Source organism: Pleurodeles waltl, chromosome 12 (genome assembly GCF_031143425.1).
Source record: "Pleurodeles waltl isolate 20211129_DDA chromosome 12, aPleWal1.hap1.20221129, whole genome shotgun sequence".
NCBI lineage: Eukaryota > Metazoa > Chordata > Amphibia > Caudata > Salamandridae > Pleurodeles > Pleurodeles waltl.
In genome coordinates, this window is record NC_090451.1 from 285,954,377 (window position 1) to 285,972,176 (window position 17,800).

The 17,800-nt window shown below is 41.5% G+C and overlaps 1 protein-coding gene across 1 annotated transcript in view; it reads left to right on the forward strand.

Annotated features, from left to right (window-relative positions):
* SMCO3 (single-pass membrane protein with coiled-coil domains 3) overlaps nt 1-17,210 on the forward strand; it is a 45,337-nt gene extending 28,127 nt beyond the window's left edge. Inside the window, exon 2 of the mRNA XM_069216250.1 lies at nt 12,185-17,210. Within this exon, the coding sequence (XP_069072351.1) occupies nt 12,200-12,877 (678 nt within the window). The 5' untranslated portion in view covers nt 12,185-12,199 and the 3' untranslated portion in view covers nt 12,878-17,210. The remainder of the gene's footprint in view (nt 1-12,184) is intronic.
* The last annotated feature ends 590 nt before the right edge of the window (nt 17,211-17,800 follow it).

Sequence of the window (17,800 nt, forward strand, 5' to 3'; positions counted from 1 at the left end):
AGCCTTAGGAGCTCTAAAGAGCAGTGCTATCTTGCGTGACCTCCAGCCACACCCCCCACAATTCTGTTTTTATGCCTTCTATTTGCACTCTTACTCTTCCTCTTCTTCAGAACTGACAACAGCAGATATTATTTTTATTTTATAACTAAAATTGACCCATGCCCCTTCCACACCGTCAGTATTTCATTATCTGCCCACTACTTCTCTATTGTATGTTACCAATTCAATCTACATCTCTTATCACTAAGCTTTCTCACTTCCATGCAATCACTTTCACTTCCTTGCCACTTCCTCAGTCCTCTAACTGTGAGGTTGAGCATGCCAGCAGACAGGCACCTTCATATCCTCCTTAGAATACATAGGGCCCGATTTAAGAAAAGTGGCGCTGCACCCAAAGCTGCGCCACTTTTCTCGCAGCCCTTAGCACCCCCCTAACACCATCATGTGTGCACTGTATTTAGCATATAGCATACGGCGCACCATGGTGGTAGTTAGGGAGCTAGCGTAAAAGTGTTGATGCTAGTTTGGTGCTTTGCAGGATTAGCGTAATTTATTTTTACACTAATTCTGTAAAGCACATTAAGGCCCATTGAAAACAATGGTGTGCCTCCTTTTAACGCCTGCTGTTTACAGGCATTAAAAATGCAGCTAAAAATGGTGCAAAGAAATCTTTCAGATTTCATTGCACCATCTTTTCACCCCCCCTAATGGGGGAGCACCCACCTTGCATATATTATGCCTGGTGCAGGCATAATGTGGCGCAAGGGGTTACAAAGTGCATGCATTGCGCCACTTTGTAAATATGATGCAGTGTTTTTGCAATAATATTGCCACATTAGCATTAAAAAAATAATAATAATAATTTGGCGATATATGGTGCTAGGCCCTCTTAAATCTGTGCCATAATTTTAGGGTTATCCCCATACCATCCCGGGAGGTGCTACAATTGGGTCACAGCATCCTGACCATGCTCTGTTCCGTTCAAACCCTTTTGGTTTTAAAGTAAGATAGGATTTTTCCTTTTTATCTGGGGCTCACCTTATTTGCCCACAGTAGCTACTAAATGTAGAGGCATACAGAAGCAGTCTAGTCAGCAAGCGCAATGGTGTAATATGCTGTGCTTGAGAGGACCTCAATTTACATGGCTGTTTTCCTGTAAGGAGCTCAACATTTTAATTGCACACATCCAGCTCTGCCGAAAATCAGGCAGCCTACCCTTGAGAGCAGCGAGTTGTAGACAGGAGGGGGAAGCACAATTTAAACCAGTTGTGTTTTGTGCTGGAGACATGCTCAATAAAAATGTGATAATCAGTCTTTGTAGAGGGGTGGAGGAAGTTCTGTGAGTGCCTAACTCCAATAGCGACAGGCATGCTGCTGCACTAGGCACTTCAATGTGTGAATAACAGGAAAAGGCAAAGATATGGATTCTGCTTTTCCTGGGCAACAACATCCAGTGAAATGTTCTGTTTCTGAGTAAATTAATGCTAAAAACTGAGGTCCAGGTTTGATGCAGTGGCATTAAAAGTGTTGAGGGTAATTGCCCTGACCTCTTTCAACAGTGGTGGTATGTGAGTTCTATTGGTATTACCCTTTAATTGCAAAAAGGGCACAGACTATAGTTCTGCTTTGGGTTCCCTTCATTGTACAAAAAGGACCAGGTTCTTTAGGCCCTGCATTCACCAAATTTTCTACTAAGCATGTTGCCATCAATGTGTTCATCCGTTTAGTGAGTTAGAAATTAAAAAGGCGAGGAGGTTCCACTATTCCAGTATATCACACTCGAGTTGGTATTACTGCCTGGTGTGAATTTAAAGGTTGGGGGTTGGATGCTATATTTTTGTAATTTTAATAAAGTCTGTTTCTGGACAATATACAACATGACTACTTGGTTGAATTTTCCCACCTGCCTTCAAAGCCTAGGGCGTTGAAGACTTCATTACCCAAGCATCCCAAAAGTGCCTGGCTCTTCATCAAAGGAATCAAAACGTTCTCGAGAATCTGGTGTGCTGGTCCCTCCAAAAACAGAAGGATAGGACAGTTTTCAATTCTTTCAAAGTTGTGGTCATGAATGAGTCTGAATACATCCTGTCCAACAGCCATTGGATAGTTGAGACCCATGCTATTTAAAATGCAGATAATTCAACCCATCATTGCATTTCTGAGGTCAGAAGTGTCTGCCTTTGATCAAACAGCTGGATGTCTACATTCACATTACTACAAGGCCAGTGTGAACTCTTTGGCATATTGGAATTTCATGTCTTTCAGTTTGGTTTGAAGTCTTCTCCTACAAGATCGCCAATAGGCTGGCTCAGTTGGCAGAGTATGTGCATAAAAAAGAAGTTTTCATTCATCCATACATGGATTTAAATCTGGAGACCTCTCAGATACTCTAATCTGCTAGGGATAGTTTTGATACCTTTTGCTAATAAAAGCTTCAGGATGAACCAGGAGTCCTGGAATTCTGACATATAAATTGCTTTAAGTCCGTGAGGACATTAGCAGCTAATGTTTTCAAAGTCCCCTGTTGTATGCTTACATCAATGGCTTCAAGTCCAGAGGATCACAGACAAAAGTTTCTTCATGTCCCATGGTTTGCCTTCATCTCAGGCTGCTAGTCTACATATTTCTTGTCCTCTGATCCCTAAATGTTTGACACTTTGATCATTTGATGAAGTTGACAGATACAGACTTGCTTCTCTATCAGATGTGGTGACTTGGCTCAAGAACTCTCTCCAATGGTTTGAGCCCGGTCTGAACACTGCTGACGGTTCTGGCAACAAACAACAGAAGGAAGGACTGGACAGCACACTTGGGGATTGTAATTCCCACAAGATTGGCGCTATTATTACATTGGTTCACCCCAACCATCAGGAACCCTTCGATATTATCTAAAACCAGTGGAATGATGTGAGTGTTGGACTGGTTTTCTGTAAAGGACACTTAGGTTTTGTTCTTTCTGCTTTGCCAACTTGTAATAGCTGATGAGTGTCTTCTCTCATTCTCCTCGTCTCTATCAGCAACCATTATAGACGTTTGTTGTGCATGGAAATTGAGTGGCAAGGTCTCCTACAGCAAGATCACTCTCAGGATATGTCTATGTGTTCCAGGAGTGTTCCTTGACAACAACACACAAGTGATAGAATCACAAATGTAACTGCCTTAAAGTGTCTCGGAAAACTCTTGTGTGACTCTTTGTGAATTTACAATTTTAAGGGACATTTATGTATTGGGTTTATGTGTTTAGCAGTTTTCTTGTTCTGGGAAAACTTAACAATAAACAGGGTTTTCTATTTCCTCAAGGCAGATATTGACTCAATTACCCATTATGCAAATGTAGACTCCACAGTTTTTATGGTCTTGTTATTCATTTAGGTTTCCGTATGCTGCATGAGATGTGTAATTTGTACAAAAAATCTACAGTGTTACCATCTTGAACCAATGCAGTATGAGCCTCATGTAGAGTTTGGCAAAGTAAGAGCACCTCCATAAATTGAGGTTTTTCCAACTTGTGGTTTTTCCATCTCATGTGAACGTTCACCACTGAGTTCTCCTCCTGGTAGGAAGGGATCTCTTAGTATGACTGGTGATCTTACACAAATTACCTAGAGGCAGCTTTATTGGAAAATAATTTGGATTATCTGAAAATTGGGGGACATTTTATTCCAACACTCCTTTGTGCAGACAAAGCTGTTCTATATGGCAAGGACCACTATGAGTCTGCAAAAAACATTGATGCCTTTGTTGAGTTTATGTCATCTCACGATTTAAAAGTGAATCACAATAATTCCTTTGTTATGGTGTGTGGCCATAATGAACAACAAAGTCAACAAAGTCAAAACCATTTGTGGTGCAGGGTAACATCATTGCTAAAGTTCAACATTTTTCCTATTCGGTGATTCTTTTCAACTCACATCTATCATTATTTTGAGAGCACAACAGATGAGAAGAGCGGTAGAGGCCCTCTTTACTTTTTGCACCCAAATTGGGCCACAAACCTGTGAAGGAGTTGTTAACGCTTCATAGAGCAAAATGTCTCTTGATTGCCACTTACAGGGCGGGTGTGTGGAGCCATGCTAGTTGTAATAAGATAACAGAAAATAAATGTATTGCTTTTGATGGTCCTAAGTATGTCTCAACTTTGTTTGCCATTCAGAATTAAGGCTGGAGTATATTGAGGATCGTATTGGCCTGGCACCTTTGCTGCTGTGGGCCAAAATGTGGCTCTCCCCTGACCTAGATTTTTCTAGGTCCATCATTACAGATTGCCTCACTATGTCAAAGGCTAAGAAGATCCCATGGTTGGGATATCTGAAACGTGCTTTTGGGGAGTTGGGTTTAATCAAGTTTTTCGATAATCCTCTTAAACCTTCGCAAGCTAAACTTATAATTAGGTCTACATATTTTTCAAGGGCAAGTGTACTCCATCAACAAGATTTAAGTAAACAAAGTTTATTAAGACTTGGCAATATAAGCTGTTCTAATAATCAATTGCATTTTTATTTACTTTAATTTTCGAATTTGCAATACAGATTTTATTTAACGAAGTTCCACTGGGGCACTGTTCACTTTTTGGTAGCCTTTCCGAGCTAATATGGTGGGTCTGGTATCCTTACGCCATGTCTATTCAATCTACACTGCACTGCATATTGTTCTGGGCACTTAATAAAACCTTGAGATCCAAGTTTGTGCTATAAATTTTGAGGGCCCATCAACCATGTTTGTATAGAGAAGGTTTTAATTATTTGTGCTCGCCTGAGTCCAGAGAAACTTGTTATGCAGTTTTACATTTTATAAGAGGAACACTTACAATACGAAAACAGTATGGTTAACTTTGGCACATTGAGGAACCTTATAAACAGTTACCATCCCCTGCTTAGAAATAATTTGCTTTTGTCTATGTATATTTATTTATTGTAGTGGGCTTGTTTCTATGCAATCCACACTTTATTGTTGCCAATTGTTGTTTTTTTTATTTTTTGTCTAGGAATGACTTTAACGTTGTATATGTATTTCTATTTCTTTAGGAGGTCTGGCACAATTAAAATCTTCACTTTATGAATTTGCAATTTTGTACTGTTAAGAAAATGTTGTGAGATGTTTGATAGGAAAACAGTTGTTGTTTGCGCACCTTAAAATACGTTTTGTGGTTATTTCAATGATGAAGTGTTGAAGTTGAAGTTTTGTGCTTTTTTATTCGTTTTTCAATCAAATAAAGTGTTTATGATGATGATGACTAGTGGCCTCTGCTGGTGGGTGGAGGTGCTCCACTGATCTGGAAAGCTGTTTTGCTACCCAGCTATGGCTTAATGCTCCTTTAAGGTTTTATAAAGATGTGAACTTTGACAATGCTACTGCTAGTGGTTGTAACCTTTATTCCGCAGCCTTGAAAATTAGGAGTTTCATTTATCCAGAGCCTTTGCTTTCTTTCAGAATGTATGAAACTCTGAGCTTCTCCTTGCTTTGCTGCTAAGGTTCTTTTAGATCATAATCGGCAAAATGAACTGGCTTTCCATTCAGTGCTACTAGTCTATGGTTTAGACCTGCATCTTTTGGATCTGGTTATGACAACAGGATGAAGCCCTAGTCTGCAGTGCTTAGCCAGCAGGGTTATCGTGTTCATATCCTGACTTATTTGAACAAGTCTTGCTCCTAGTATATATAGTGGGTCATTCGACCAGGGGTGAGGCTACTTCCTGGACTGAGTGTGGAATATTTACAATGACTGATATGTTTAAGGCAGTTCATGGACATCACATACCACCTTTGGCCTCTTTTCTGGAATGGATGGAAAAACCCACCTTCATTAGTTCCAAATTCACTCTGCATCTCTTTGAAAATGCTACTGGTTCTTGATATAAGGTTTGTAGTGCTGCAGCAGATTTGTACATATATGTTTGCTTGATTTTTTGAGTGTGCTTTGTCAAAGATACAGTTGCAAAGATTCTTGGAATTCAGGTGCCCTTCATTGATGAGGTCCTTGTATGGCATATGTAGTTTGCGATTTCTCCTTGTTATGCCTGTCAGCCTTATGGTGGCCTTCCTCCAAACTTTTTGCTCTACTTCTCCATTTTTGCTAATCTATTTTTTGTTGGTCTTAGAACTCTTTGCGCTTCATCTTTGCTAAGCAGTTCTAAAGTGTGTGTTCTCTCCCCTGTAAACATGGGAACATTGGCTTGCACGCAATTTGCACATTTCATTTACTTTGTAAGTCCCTACTGAAGTGGTACTGTATGTACCCAGGAACTGTAAGTTAAATGTTACTAGTGGGACTGCAGCACTGACTGCACCACCCAGTAGGCTTTTAAACATGACCCAGGCCTGATATTGCAGCCTATACGTGCACTTTTGAACTGCCATTTCGATCTGCTAAAATAAACCTTTTGCCATCTCAAGCATTCCTTTTTAATACTGTTAGAAATTGGTTTCTGGTTGCCAGAGGTTTGCACTCTGTCCAAGTAGTGACCACAATCCTAGAAAGGGCAAGTTAGATAACACACAAAAAGTTTACTGATTCTCACCCTCTGGTAGATTGACACAGAGCAGTCAGGCTACACTAAAGAGGCCATGTGTAAAGTATTTGTGCACACATACAGTAACACAGTGAAAACACCACCAAATGACTCCACACCAGTTTAGAATAATAGCCAATATGTATCTGAGTCACAAAAAACTGAAATGACAAAAATCCAACATACACAAGTCAAGTTATGAATTTCTAAAGGTTAAATTGAAATGTAGTGCTTAGAGGAAAATAGCTCCAACTGGAACTATCTGGTTGTGCTGGATCAAGGCAAATCCAAAAGTGCAGTCCAGCCATGAAGGAGTGTGGGCCACGTACAAGAGTCACGCAGACCTGCTGACAGCACCTTTGTTGCGCTGAGGCTCAGTGACGATGCGTTGATCCAGAGGAAGGGATATGTCCTGCTTGCAGGCAATGCATCATTTCCTGATAGGGCAGCATATTTGATGTGTCGATGTCCAGAAGCGATGAGTACTGGTTCTGATGCATTGGTGCTGCGTCAGCCAGGCCAGGACTGCATTGTAAGTTGAGACCTTTGCATCGCATAGTCAGTGGGCGTCTTTTCCAAGTGACGTGCTGGTGTCTTTTCATCAGTTCTTGTGTTGCAGTACCACACTCACCTCTAAGGGCCCAGGATTGGATTTGGCACCACTTGGCAGAGCAGGGCTTTCAGCAGAGGAGTCCAGGCGCTGATCAAAAGATGCATGTGAAGTCTTTGATGTCCCTGAGACTTCAGAAACAAAAGGCAAGCTCAGTCAGACCTTTGGAGAAACCTTAGGTTGCAGGATGTAGAGAGTTTGAGCCAGTCCTCTCACTCTCAGGCAAGATGTAGCACACAGCAGAGCAAACAGCACAGCAATCCTTCTTCCAGGTAGAATGTCCTCAGTCCAGATGTGTTCTTAGCATATGGTGTCAGAGGCCTTGTACTTATACCCAAATGTGTCTTTGAAGCGTGGAGACTTCAAAGAATGCTTTTGAAGTGCCCCAATTCCCTTTCAGCCCAGTCCTGTCTGCCTAGAGGTATGTGGGGGGTTATCAGTCCTTTGTGTGGGGTCAGGCCACTAACCTTAGAAGTTTGAGAGCCCTTCCACCCTTCCTGCCCGGAAAGACCCATTGGTCTTTGCAGCTGGAATGCAGGGGCAGTTGAGTGTCCTGTATTTATGGGTGTCTGGATGGAATGCACAAACGTAGCTGTCACCTAACCTTTCATTGACCAGACGTGGATTGGAGGCAGTCTAAGGCACAGGATGGTTAAAGTAAGAAACTGCCAGCTTTCTTAAAGTGGCATTTTCAGACCTAAACTTTAAAGACCACCTATACCACAAGATGTGTTTTAAAATGTTAGCCCAGAGACACCAAACTCCTTTTTCTATCTTTTCCCAATCGGAAATTACACTTAAAAGTTGTTTTAAGGCAATCTCCAGACTAGCCTCTGGGAGAAATAGTCCTTGGAATAGTGAAATTAATTTAAGAGTTTTTCATTACCTGGACATGTTAAACAGGTCCAGGCCTGCCAATTGGGTCTCTTACATGTAATAAAAAGGAAGGTTTGGGTCTGGAAAGTGGGTATACATGCCAGGTCCAAATTGCAGTTTAAACTGCACACACAGGCTCTGCTATGGCAGGCCTCAGGCATGCTTGAAAGGATACTGTAGTGGGTGGCACAACCAGTGCTGCAGCCCCGATAGTAACATTTGACTTACAGGCCCAAGGTATACATAGTGCACCTTAATAGGGACTTACTAGTAAATCAACTATGTCAATTATGGAGAAGCCAATGTTACCATGTTTAGACACAGAACAAGTGCACTTTAGCACTGGATATCAGTGGTAAAGTGAGCAGATTCATAAAGCCTACAAATACAGGGTCAGAAAAAGAGGAGTAGAAATACAAAAAGTCTGGGGATGACACTGCAGAAAGGGCCATTTCCAACAAATACAAATAAGTTACCCTTCGGGTACTCCCTACACAGCCGATAGGGAAGAGTGCAGTGTATTTAAAAAGTAGGACAAATACTTTTAACTGTTACATATTCTGGTAGTGAAGAACTATTACATTTGTTTTTCCACTACTGCAAGACCTACCTTTCCCACAGGATCACACTGAGTTGCCTTCTTTCACTTACTAAGTGCTAACTTTCATTTGGGAGCAAGTAGGAATGTCAAGTTGGTTGACATGAATTTAAATATGACATGAATGCACTTATTTATTGTTAAGCACAGTCAAGAAGCTGAGAACACAACAAAAGATAATTTTGAGAGATGTTAGCATCCTCCACTCCAGTAGGTGGGACGCCAAGGCTGGCTTTAGTGCTGGTGGCGTCCGGTGCAACAACATTTTTGGGTGCCCCCACCAATGACCTCCTCCAAAGATTGCCTCACTATCACTTTCCAGCAGTGCCGCTCATCTCTCCATAGCCCCTCTCTCACATGTATTTAATTTGTTTTATAACATCTGTTATAATATTGCAGGGTACCAGAGCACTTTACATCACATACAGAGACAATGAATGATACGTGTTTAAATCAGTGTATAGAAAATGTTACATAAGACAAAGGAGAGAACAAGGTGTATGATTCAAATGTCATGCATACTGGTAGACATGTGTTAAGAGTGCTTGGTCTGGAGGAGCACAAACTCAGGATTCAAATCACAGTAGTTAGGGTTGGCTTTACTAATAGTAACTTATTTCTACCCAAGCAACCCTTTTTAGCAACATTAGGATAATGAAAGACTGGAAAGAAACATAACTCTCTAACCGCTATCATGCGGTTTGCATGCAGCTCTTTGATGGCAATTCACAGCTCACTGTGCTATATTACGATTGTAATAAAAAGATCTATAACAAAAACAGGAATCTAGTGACCTATCCACATAAAATACAGTTCTGTGATGTGCATGCTACACGTTCTTTGCAGCAGGCATGTTAACCATCTGCACTACTTTTGAGGAATCAAGACTGCCACTAGGCACAACTCCGACCCCTCTCTTGCAGGACCACTAATCACCAGAGTAATCTTGAGATTTCTACTGTTGCCTGATAACCCATAATAATTTGCAAAACATAGTGCCCCCCCAGCTCAGCGCTAAACATGCCCCCAGTAACAAATCTGGACCTCAGGAACAAAACTGGCCCTCACTCTTCTGGCCTCCGGGGGCAAGTGTCTGATGCCAAGTATAACAAGTCAGACCCTTGACAGATCAATCAATCAATCAGGATTTATAAAGCACGGCTAATCACCCGATAGGGTATGCAGGTGCTAGCTTGCTGTTGAAATATTTTAGCCTAAATCCAAAATCTTGCAGCTTAAAAGTCCATTTGTAAACTTGGGACAGACATTTTGAAGCCATTCTCAGCTGGTCAGAATGGTGTGTGAATTGTGCCCACAATTCTTACAAGGGCCTATAAATAATTGTGAGGGTGTAGAGTGGCGTATGCAGAGACTATCACCTCTCTTTCTTTGACTCGGTAATTGAGTTATCAGTTGCTAAGGTCATTGTGGATGAAGCAATGGATAGTTCTGAATAGTCTTCTAAATATGTTGGCATATGTGATAATGAATTGCTTGGACAGTTCTACTGGACTTCAGTAGTTTCCCTTAGGGAATATTCGTTAGTCAGTAAAATCGTTGAATGTTTCCTGGCAAATTGGTATTTTTATTTATTTATGGTGAATGTTTTTTTGTGGAAATATGTTAGGCAACCGCATATTATTCCCACATATTATTCCCGTTAACCTAAGAAAGAGCACAGTTCTCCCTTGTTACCAGCAGACCTGTCATTGGCTACAGGATACACAGTCCATGCTTTAGATAAGACAGCTTTGAAAATACAGTTACCACGGAAAGCCTCTTTATTCCGTATTAAACTCTGAGGCATCCTTGCCTTGCAATTAGTGAAATGTCTGCAAATTTCAGTCTTGTTGCTCAACATTTCTCCCACAAATCAGGATGTTGATGCATTATCCATTGGACAAACATTGCAGCGCACTCCGGCCTAAAGGGTATTCCCTATATCCACGAGAGGCAAGGTTTTCCTAGAAGAACCACTGAAAAAGGTTGATAAATGTACTTTAGCCATAAAAATAATTGCATGCACAGGAATGCTTAGTTTGTGGAGCTATGGCTTGGTAACAAGTAGTCAGCACTCTGACCATAGCCTACCACTACACGCTTTGAGTCCTGAAGCTGAACATTCATGTACCTCATTCTCCAGGGCGCACAGCATGTAACTAGTACCAGATAAATCTGTTGCTTGAGGGTGGTCACAGGGTGGGGGTCCAGGCAGGTCTTTTCAAACAACACCTCATTGCTCACTTTTGCCAGGTTCACAAATACTCTACCTCTTTCTTCTGAACCTGAAAGAGGGAGTTTGCAGGCAGGTGGAGGTGATGTGTACATCTCCTGAGTGAATTAATCTTTGCTTTCATTCACGTCTGAAGGATATTCCTGTAAAAGTCCGTCTTTACTTCAACCTTTGACCTCCTCCTAAACTGCCTATTTCATCATTCTCACCTCTCTATCGTTGACGCTCCTATAATAAAGGCAGGATTTCATCGAAAGCCCATTTTCTTCTACTCACATCATTTCAAGGACTAATCCATAATTATTTCTTTAATATTAGTATTCCCTAGTTGCCCTCCTGCTTCGGAAAGACAACTTCCTATCCTCAGTGTCATATGTTCCAATGTTGGTGGCAGAATGCATTCATCTATGGCGCTGTAATCGATGGAACACATACTGGCCTCAGTCATGGTTCAAACGGACCATACTTATTTCTTCCACCTCCAGACAGGTCACAGCTCCAGTTGGAGGGAACTGTTAAAATCCATTGAGGGAGCTGTGTTTATTGTCTCATTCATTTGCTGATTTAATAATTGATAGATTGATTAATTCACATTATACAATTCCCGCTTGTTTTGTTGAATTCGCCTTCTTCTCTCTCTTTTCAAACTCTCTTCTTCGGCATGGTCCTTCCCAGTGCTTTAAATGGGCAGGCACTGTCAGGTACTGAGTACCTGCACTTGATTAATTTGGAAGAGAAAGTACCTGCACTTCTCGGCACTGCTTCAATACATTTAATGGAAGGGTACCAGCACTTCTCAGAAGCCAGCAATTATTCTGGCGAGTGAGTACCTGGACTTCTGTATTTCCATCTTTCCCATGCTCTTGTCCTCCTCATTTCCATATCTAATTTCTCGAGTATTTCTCTTTCCCTTTATAACTCGTTCACAATCACAGCACAAAAAACGATGAACTGTTTTACATAAATAAATAGATTAATCCATTAAGAGTGCATTTCGCAGTTCCAAATTAATTCTCTCTGTTGGAGAATCCATTCAGTATTAAGTAGATTCATTCATGCTTTTTCCCAAATACTTTTCTCTTGAAATAAAATATTCCCAGGCTAATTGTTATAAGGAATGAGTTTACAGAAGGGAGTGAAAGAATTCAAAATACATAAATACACTGTTCTGCTGGTACAAGCAGCGTATCGTTACTCATCTTAGAGCTGTGAGCCTAGGATAAATGCTCATTTTCTTTAGCAACTCCTTGAAATAATTATGCTTGATAGGCACATTGTAAAAATGTCTTCTCTGGTCTGCTCCGAAAACTATATTGATGACCATTCTAATGTGTTTTATTTCTTTTTTATTGTTTCAGTAACGTGTAAACAAAATGACTTTCAGACATCTCCTATACCCAAACAACCCGAAAAGAAGGGATGAAGTAATCCATCTGCACCAGGAACTGTTCAACTGCATGTCAGCAAACGTGGGTGCCACTAACAGACTGATTCAGGTGCTGAACAGCAACCTGCATTGCAAACTGGCCAAGATTGACTTGCAATACGATCGCAGCATCAAAGAAAACTGTGACATGTTCATCCTACGCATGACGGAAATCCAGCAGGAGGTGCAGAAGATCGACGAGAAACTGAAGGCAACCCTAGAGCCTAATCTGTACCAGAAGCTTCACGACATTAGGGAGTCAGAGCCTGAGAAGATAGAAATTGCTCAGAAGGTTCTGTCAGGCATTCTCGGCCAAGCCACAACTGCTGCCGGTGCCATTATTATCAAGCTGATTGGTTCAAATGTTACTACTGTAATTGTAAACAAACTTCTTGCCCTCTTGGCTCAGATCAGTGCCTCTGTGCTTGGCACCATTGGTGTTGCTGCTTTCGGTCTGGGAATTGATGTTATTGTTGGTGCCATTTTGGGGGCAGTCGAGAGAGATCAGCTTGAGGCGTCAATTAAAGAATATGAAAGTTACTTAGATGAGTTCAAGCCGGCCTCCGAGACATACCAGAGTGCAATAAGGAGTATTACTTTTCAGCTGGAAGAGAAATTTCATTGATTGGTGAAGGCCATCTCTGCTGGACACAGTCCATGCTCATTTTGCTCTTTGCGTTATCCACCCTTTCAAGCTTCCCCGATCATTTTTGGCCATATAAAAATCAGTTACAAATCTCAAGAACAACTGTGAAATTGAAGTCTGTTCAAGACAATTGATAACACAGGCTTTTACATATAGGTCGATGTCATAGTTTTAATAAGATTGGGCATTTGGTTTGAAAGTAAAGGTCTCAAGACTAGACTGTAATGAACTTGCTAACTGGACTCCATCGCATTTTATTATTGGCTGTGATGATCATGTTGATGGAGACATGTGCTTTGCACTAAGACACTGACCAGTGATATTCAGTTTCCATGTGATGCTATCTTGATATTGTACCAGGATTTCCTAGGGCCATTATTCGTCCAAAATTCTGTTAAGTGTGGATATGCCCTTTCTATCAATATTTAGAACTGCTGTATAACTTTCTCTTCTCCCATGCACATCACACACAACCCAGACGTGGAAGGCATACATGCAAGGTATACCTTATACAGCCATTTCCCATGATCTTACATTCAGGCCACACTCCTGTTACAAGTAAAGGTGACATAAGTGCCATTGGATGATCTCCCTTTAATTATAAGGCCTATTCAGAAAGTTTCTTTTAGCCTTTAAATATTTTGTTTGCATAATTCAGAAGAATGGGGAAGTGGAGGTAGCTATATTTCCGCTGTTATTTGTGGCTTACAGTATTATCTTCTTATTGCATTTGGTGACATTTCAACATCCATTATTTAATATCTTGCTATTTTGACATATTCTGTCAAAATCTACTTTCCCAAAATATTTTTGCAGAGGTAAAATTATTATATGCTTTAGTACGTCACCATAAGTGGGATGAGTATGCCCAGACGTGGGTACTGTGCACACTGTGTCACTGGAACCAAGCTATACTCTAATGATGATCCCATAACAAGGGCAAAACCAGCTCTGGGTTGCTTGTGTTCTGATTCAATGAGGCCCTGACTTGGCAGTTTGGGAGTTTGGGCTGGACTGTTCCCACAGGAGTAGGAGCAAGACTTATGTACATACAGCTGGGTACAGACTGAGGTGGTACGGTATGTAAACAAATAATGGATTGGGGTGTTGCCTGAATAATTACCAGTGGATGAGATTAATTCAAGCATTCTGTCAATCACTTTTTGTATCCTTCAGTATGTCACCCTAAGTGGGATGGGTATGCCCAGGTGTGGGTCCCGTGCACAATGTGCCATTTGAACCAAGCTATACTCAGCTGATGAACCCATAAGAAGGGCAAAATGGCCCTGGTCTGCTTGTGTTCTGGTTCAGGGATGACCTAGCTAGGCAGGTCAGGCTGGACTGCTCACTTTGGAGCAGAGTCAAGACTGATTTGCATATATCTGGATTCAAACTGAGGTGGCATTGTATGCAAAATAAATAGGGATTGGGATGCAGCCTGAGTAATTAATTACCAGTGGCTGACATTAATTCAAGCATTTCATCCATCACTTTTGTTTACTTGTCAAATTATAAGCATGAAATGCAAAGGATTGTATTGCTATGTGTCAGAAAAATGGAGATAGAGATACAGGTGGGCAGTGCTATTAGGGCGCTCATGTCTAACGAAACAACACTTTAATGGGAAATATTGACAAGCGCTGAGGGCCTCATTTAAAGGTGAGTGATAAAGGGATTCCCTCATCATCAGACAGCCCATCTTCCCACCTATTGAATTCCACACCTCATTCCCACATATAACTTGCCCATGGCACTGGAATGACTGTATTAAATATTGTAGGACATTGAACACTGCTTTTTCTCCTGGCCAGGGATGGCAGATGATGCTTTTGGGTAGGAAACTAAAAACAATATCCCTGACGAGCAACATGCTCATAGGAGACTCCTAGCAAATCAGAGACACTGATGGGCATATTATAGTTTTTGCCGCAAAACTGCGTTAGTGCAGTTTTGCAGCAAAATCCTTAGCACCGGCTAGCGCCATTCCATAGCAGCAGCCGGGTGCCATATCTATGGAATGGCGCATGCTGGTGCTAAGGAGAGGCTAGAGTCTAAAGAAAAGATGCTAGCCAGGGGGTGCGGTAGGGTAAAAGACGCTAGTGGGTCAGAAAATGACTCTAGGCTGGTTAGCGGCAATAAATATGCTGCTAACCAGCCTAGCGTCATTTTCTGAAGCACTATCACCCAAAAATTACTCCTGTCTTAGTAAAGACAGGTGTCATGCACACCACCCTAGTGGCTAACACAGGGGACCAGTGTCCCCTGGGCAAGCCCATACGACCCAATGCCAGGCAGGGGGCCCCATGTAAGGGCCTCCAATGGCCCATTAAAAAAATACCTATACTTACCGAGGATGGGGTCCCCCATCCTATGGTGTCCCTCTGGTGTTGGTGGAGGTGTTGCTGGGGTTTGGGGTGGGCATCTGTGGGCCCATTCCATGGTGGTTGGCCATGGAAATGGGTCCACGGGTACCCTAATGCCTGGTTTGACCAAGGCATTAAATAAAGATCCTAAGCAGGCTTGGTGCCAATATTTGGGTCTGCCTACTCTGTGCATGTCATTTCTGTGCCGGAGTATAAATAAGGCAGTAGGGGGTTAGTCTCATATTGTGGACAGGAATGCCTACCTTGCATCTAATTAGCACAAGGTAGTTTGCCATATTCACAACATGACGCTAACTCCAATATTTTGACGCTAGACGGGTCTAGCGTCAAAATATAAATATGGAGTTAGCTCAGCGCAATTTTAGCATTGAAATTATTGACGCTAAAACGGTGCAAGCAAAGTATAAATATGCCCTTGAATTTTTGCTTTTAAAAAAAAAGACTAACCCTCCAAAACACACACACACTTTGCGGGCTTCTCTAAGAAAAGGAAATTCAAAGAACACCAAAAGAGGCACTTGTCACCAAAACTGGAGGCCACATGACTGCATTTTTGGCAGTATCCTCCCCTTACCAATGTAAGCATTTTCAGTGACCTCTTGATACGGTGGTTTGATTACCACGTAGCCAGCGACGTCATGGTCTCTGCTGCTCCTGCTGTCTCCCTTGTTAAATGTGTATTTCCTTAGAGTCATGAAATCTAAGTTTTCATCCACGGTCAGAAAACTAAAATATAACTTGTCTTCAGAGAGGTCCCCATCTATCACCACTGCCAGAGCCAAGGTCAAGATTCCTGCTGATATATTGTGAGTCATTTGTGGAATTTACACAGATTTATCTTGTTTTGACATAAAAAGAAAACCGGATGTGCACCTAAAATACTGAGGTAATTGAAGAGACATTTCCCTGCAACTGCAGGGGCCCTATTGGCAGAAAAATCTCAACATAGCCCAGGAATCAGAAACTTCAGAAGATTTAAAAATATTGTATTTCTTCCGTGATAGAATTTTGCGAGGACTGCTGCCAGTGGTGTGGGGAGGCGGGGTGTTGGATGCTCCTCACACTCATTCCTGCTACACATAATCTTCACCCTCTGGCGTTCTCTTTAAGAACGCAGTTTTCGCTTTAAAACGGGAAGCAAGCCCAAAGTTGCATGGGAGATGTATGTGCAAAGTAGCCGGTTGTTCTTTTAGAGTGCACCTGCAGAACATAGCTTTGAAGGTGAAGTATTATTCAACTTAAGTAAAATGACTAATACCCACCGATATCGTCCCCCATTACCAGCCATTATGAGTTTCCACGACCAAATTCGCAACCAATACCCAGGTCCTAAAATTACCGGGCCCATTCCTGCATATGATTGCCAAATTCAGCCCACCTACCGGGCACCTACTCCACCTGCTTTCAACATGTGGAAAATGTCTGTGGAAATGCAATGTGTTTCAGCGCCGCGGTCGGGACCTAGCAAAACTGGTAATCCAGAGGGGTGGAATTCCCCAGTGAGATACCACTCCATCCAGTCTACAATGAGAGCCTTCCGTCAATTGAATAAAAATGTACACCCTAGAAATTATAAAACCACAGAAGATAATTTCCGAAAATCAGTCCATTTGATCATCTAATTCCAAACCACATATTAGCGCTGCACGCTTTATTTGGTTTATTTCTTCTCTAATATTCATTTCAAGGTACTCCACTCTCGGACATAGTTGCTACCCTGGATGAACAATGGCCAAAAATATAGTTGGGCATAGTATTGTTTATGAACACAAATAATGTATCCGCCTGTGAGTGTGTAAATGAAGGAGTATTGCAAATAGCTGATTTGACTCATTACAAGAAGTAAAAGGCTACAGAAATGTAAGCGACTATTCACCTCACAATCCATTAACACCTGCTAAAGTTATCTTTCCATCTGCCCGCTTTGCAGACTTATAATTAAAGAAACGCTTTTTTAAAATGATGTCCTCGGTGTAAGAATTATTCTTGATATGTATTTATTTTCACTCTCTTTCAAAGATACGCAATTTCAAGGTAATGAAATAGTTTTAACCATCCCTGGATGGAGAGCTACCTAGTTACCTAGCAACATGCTAGTAGTCTTCAGAATCAATGCGCCTATCCAATTTCGAAATTGTCTAGCTTTTTATTGTTATCGGTGATTTAAAATCAGTTTTAAAAAGTGAAGTTTCAGAGACTGATATCTCATCCAATCGGGGCGTATCTTCATGGTGTTTGGGGCGCTACACCCTCCCAAATAAATGTATTTTCTGCAAAAAAGTAGGGTACGGGTGCATTCAGTCGGATGTGGTCAGGTGTCTGTCGGATTTCAACAGTAATTTTTACATACACACAGACAAAACCGCAAATACACTTTCTTTCCCTCTCTCTTTTCAAAGTCTTCAACAAGGGTGGTTATTCCACAAAATAATGTGTTTTCTCTCTGTTACTCCTACCAATCTGGATTTGTATTCCACTGCCCCTATAGCCCCTCTCTGGCACCCTGTTTGTCGTATAA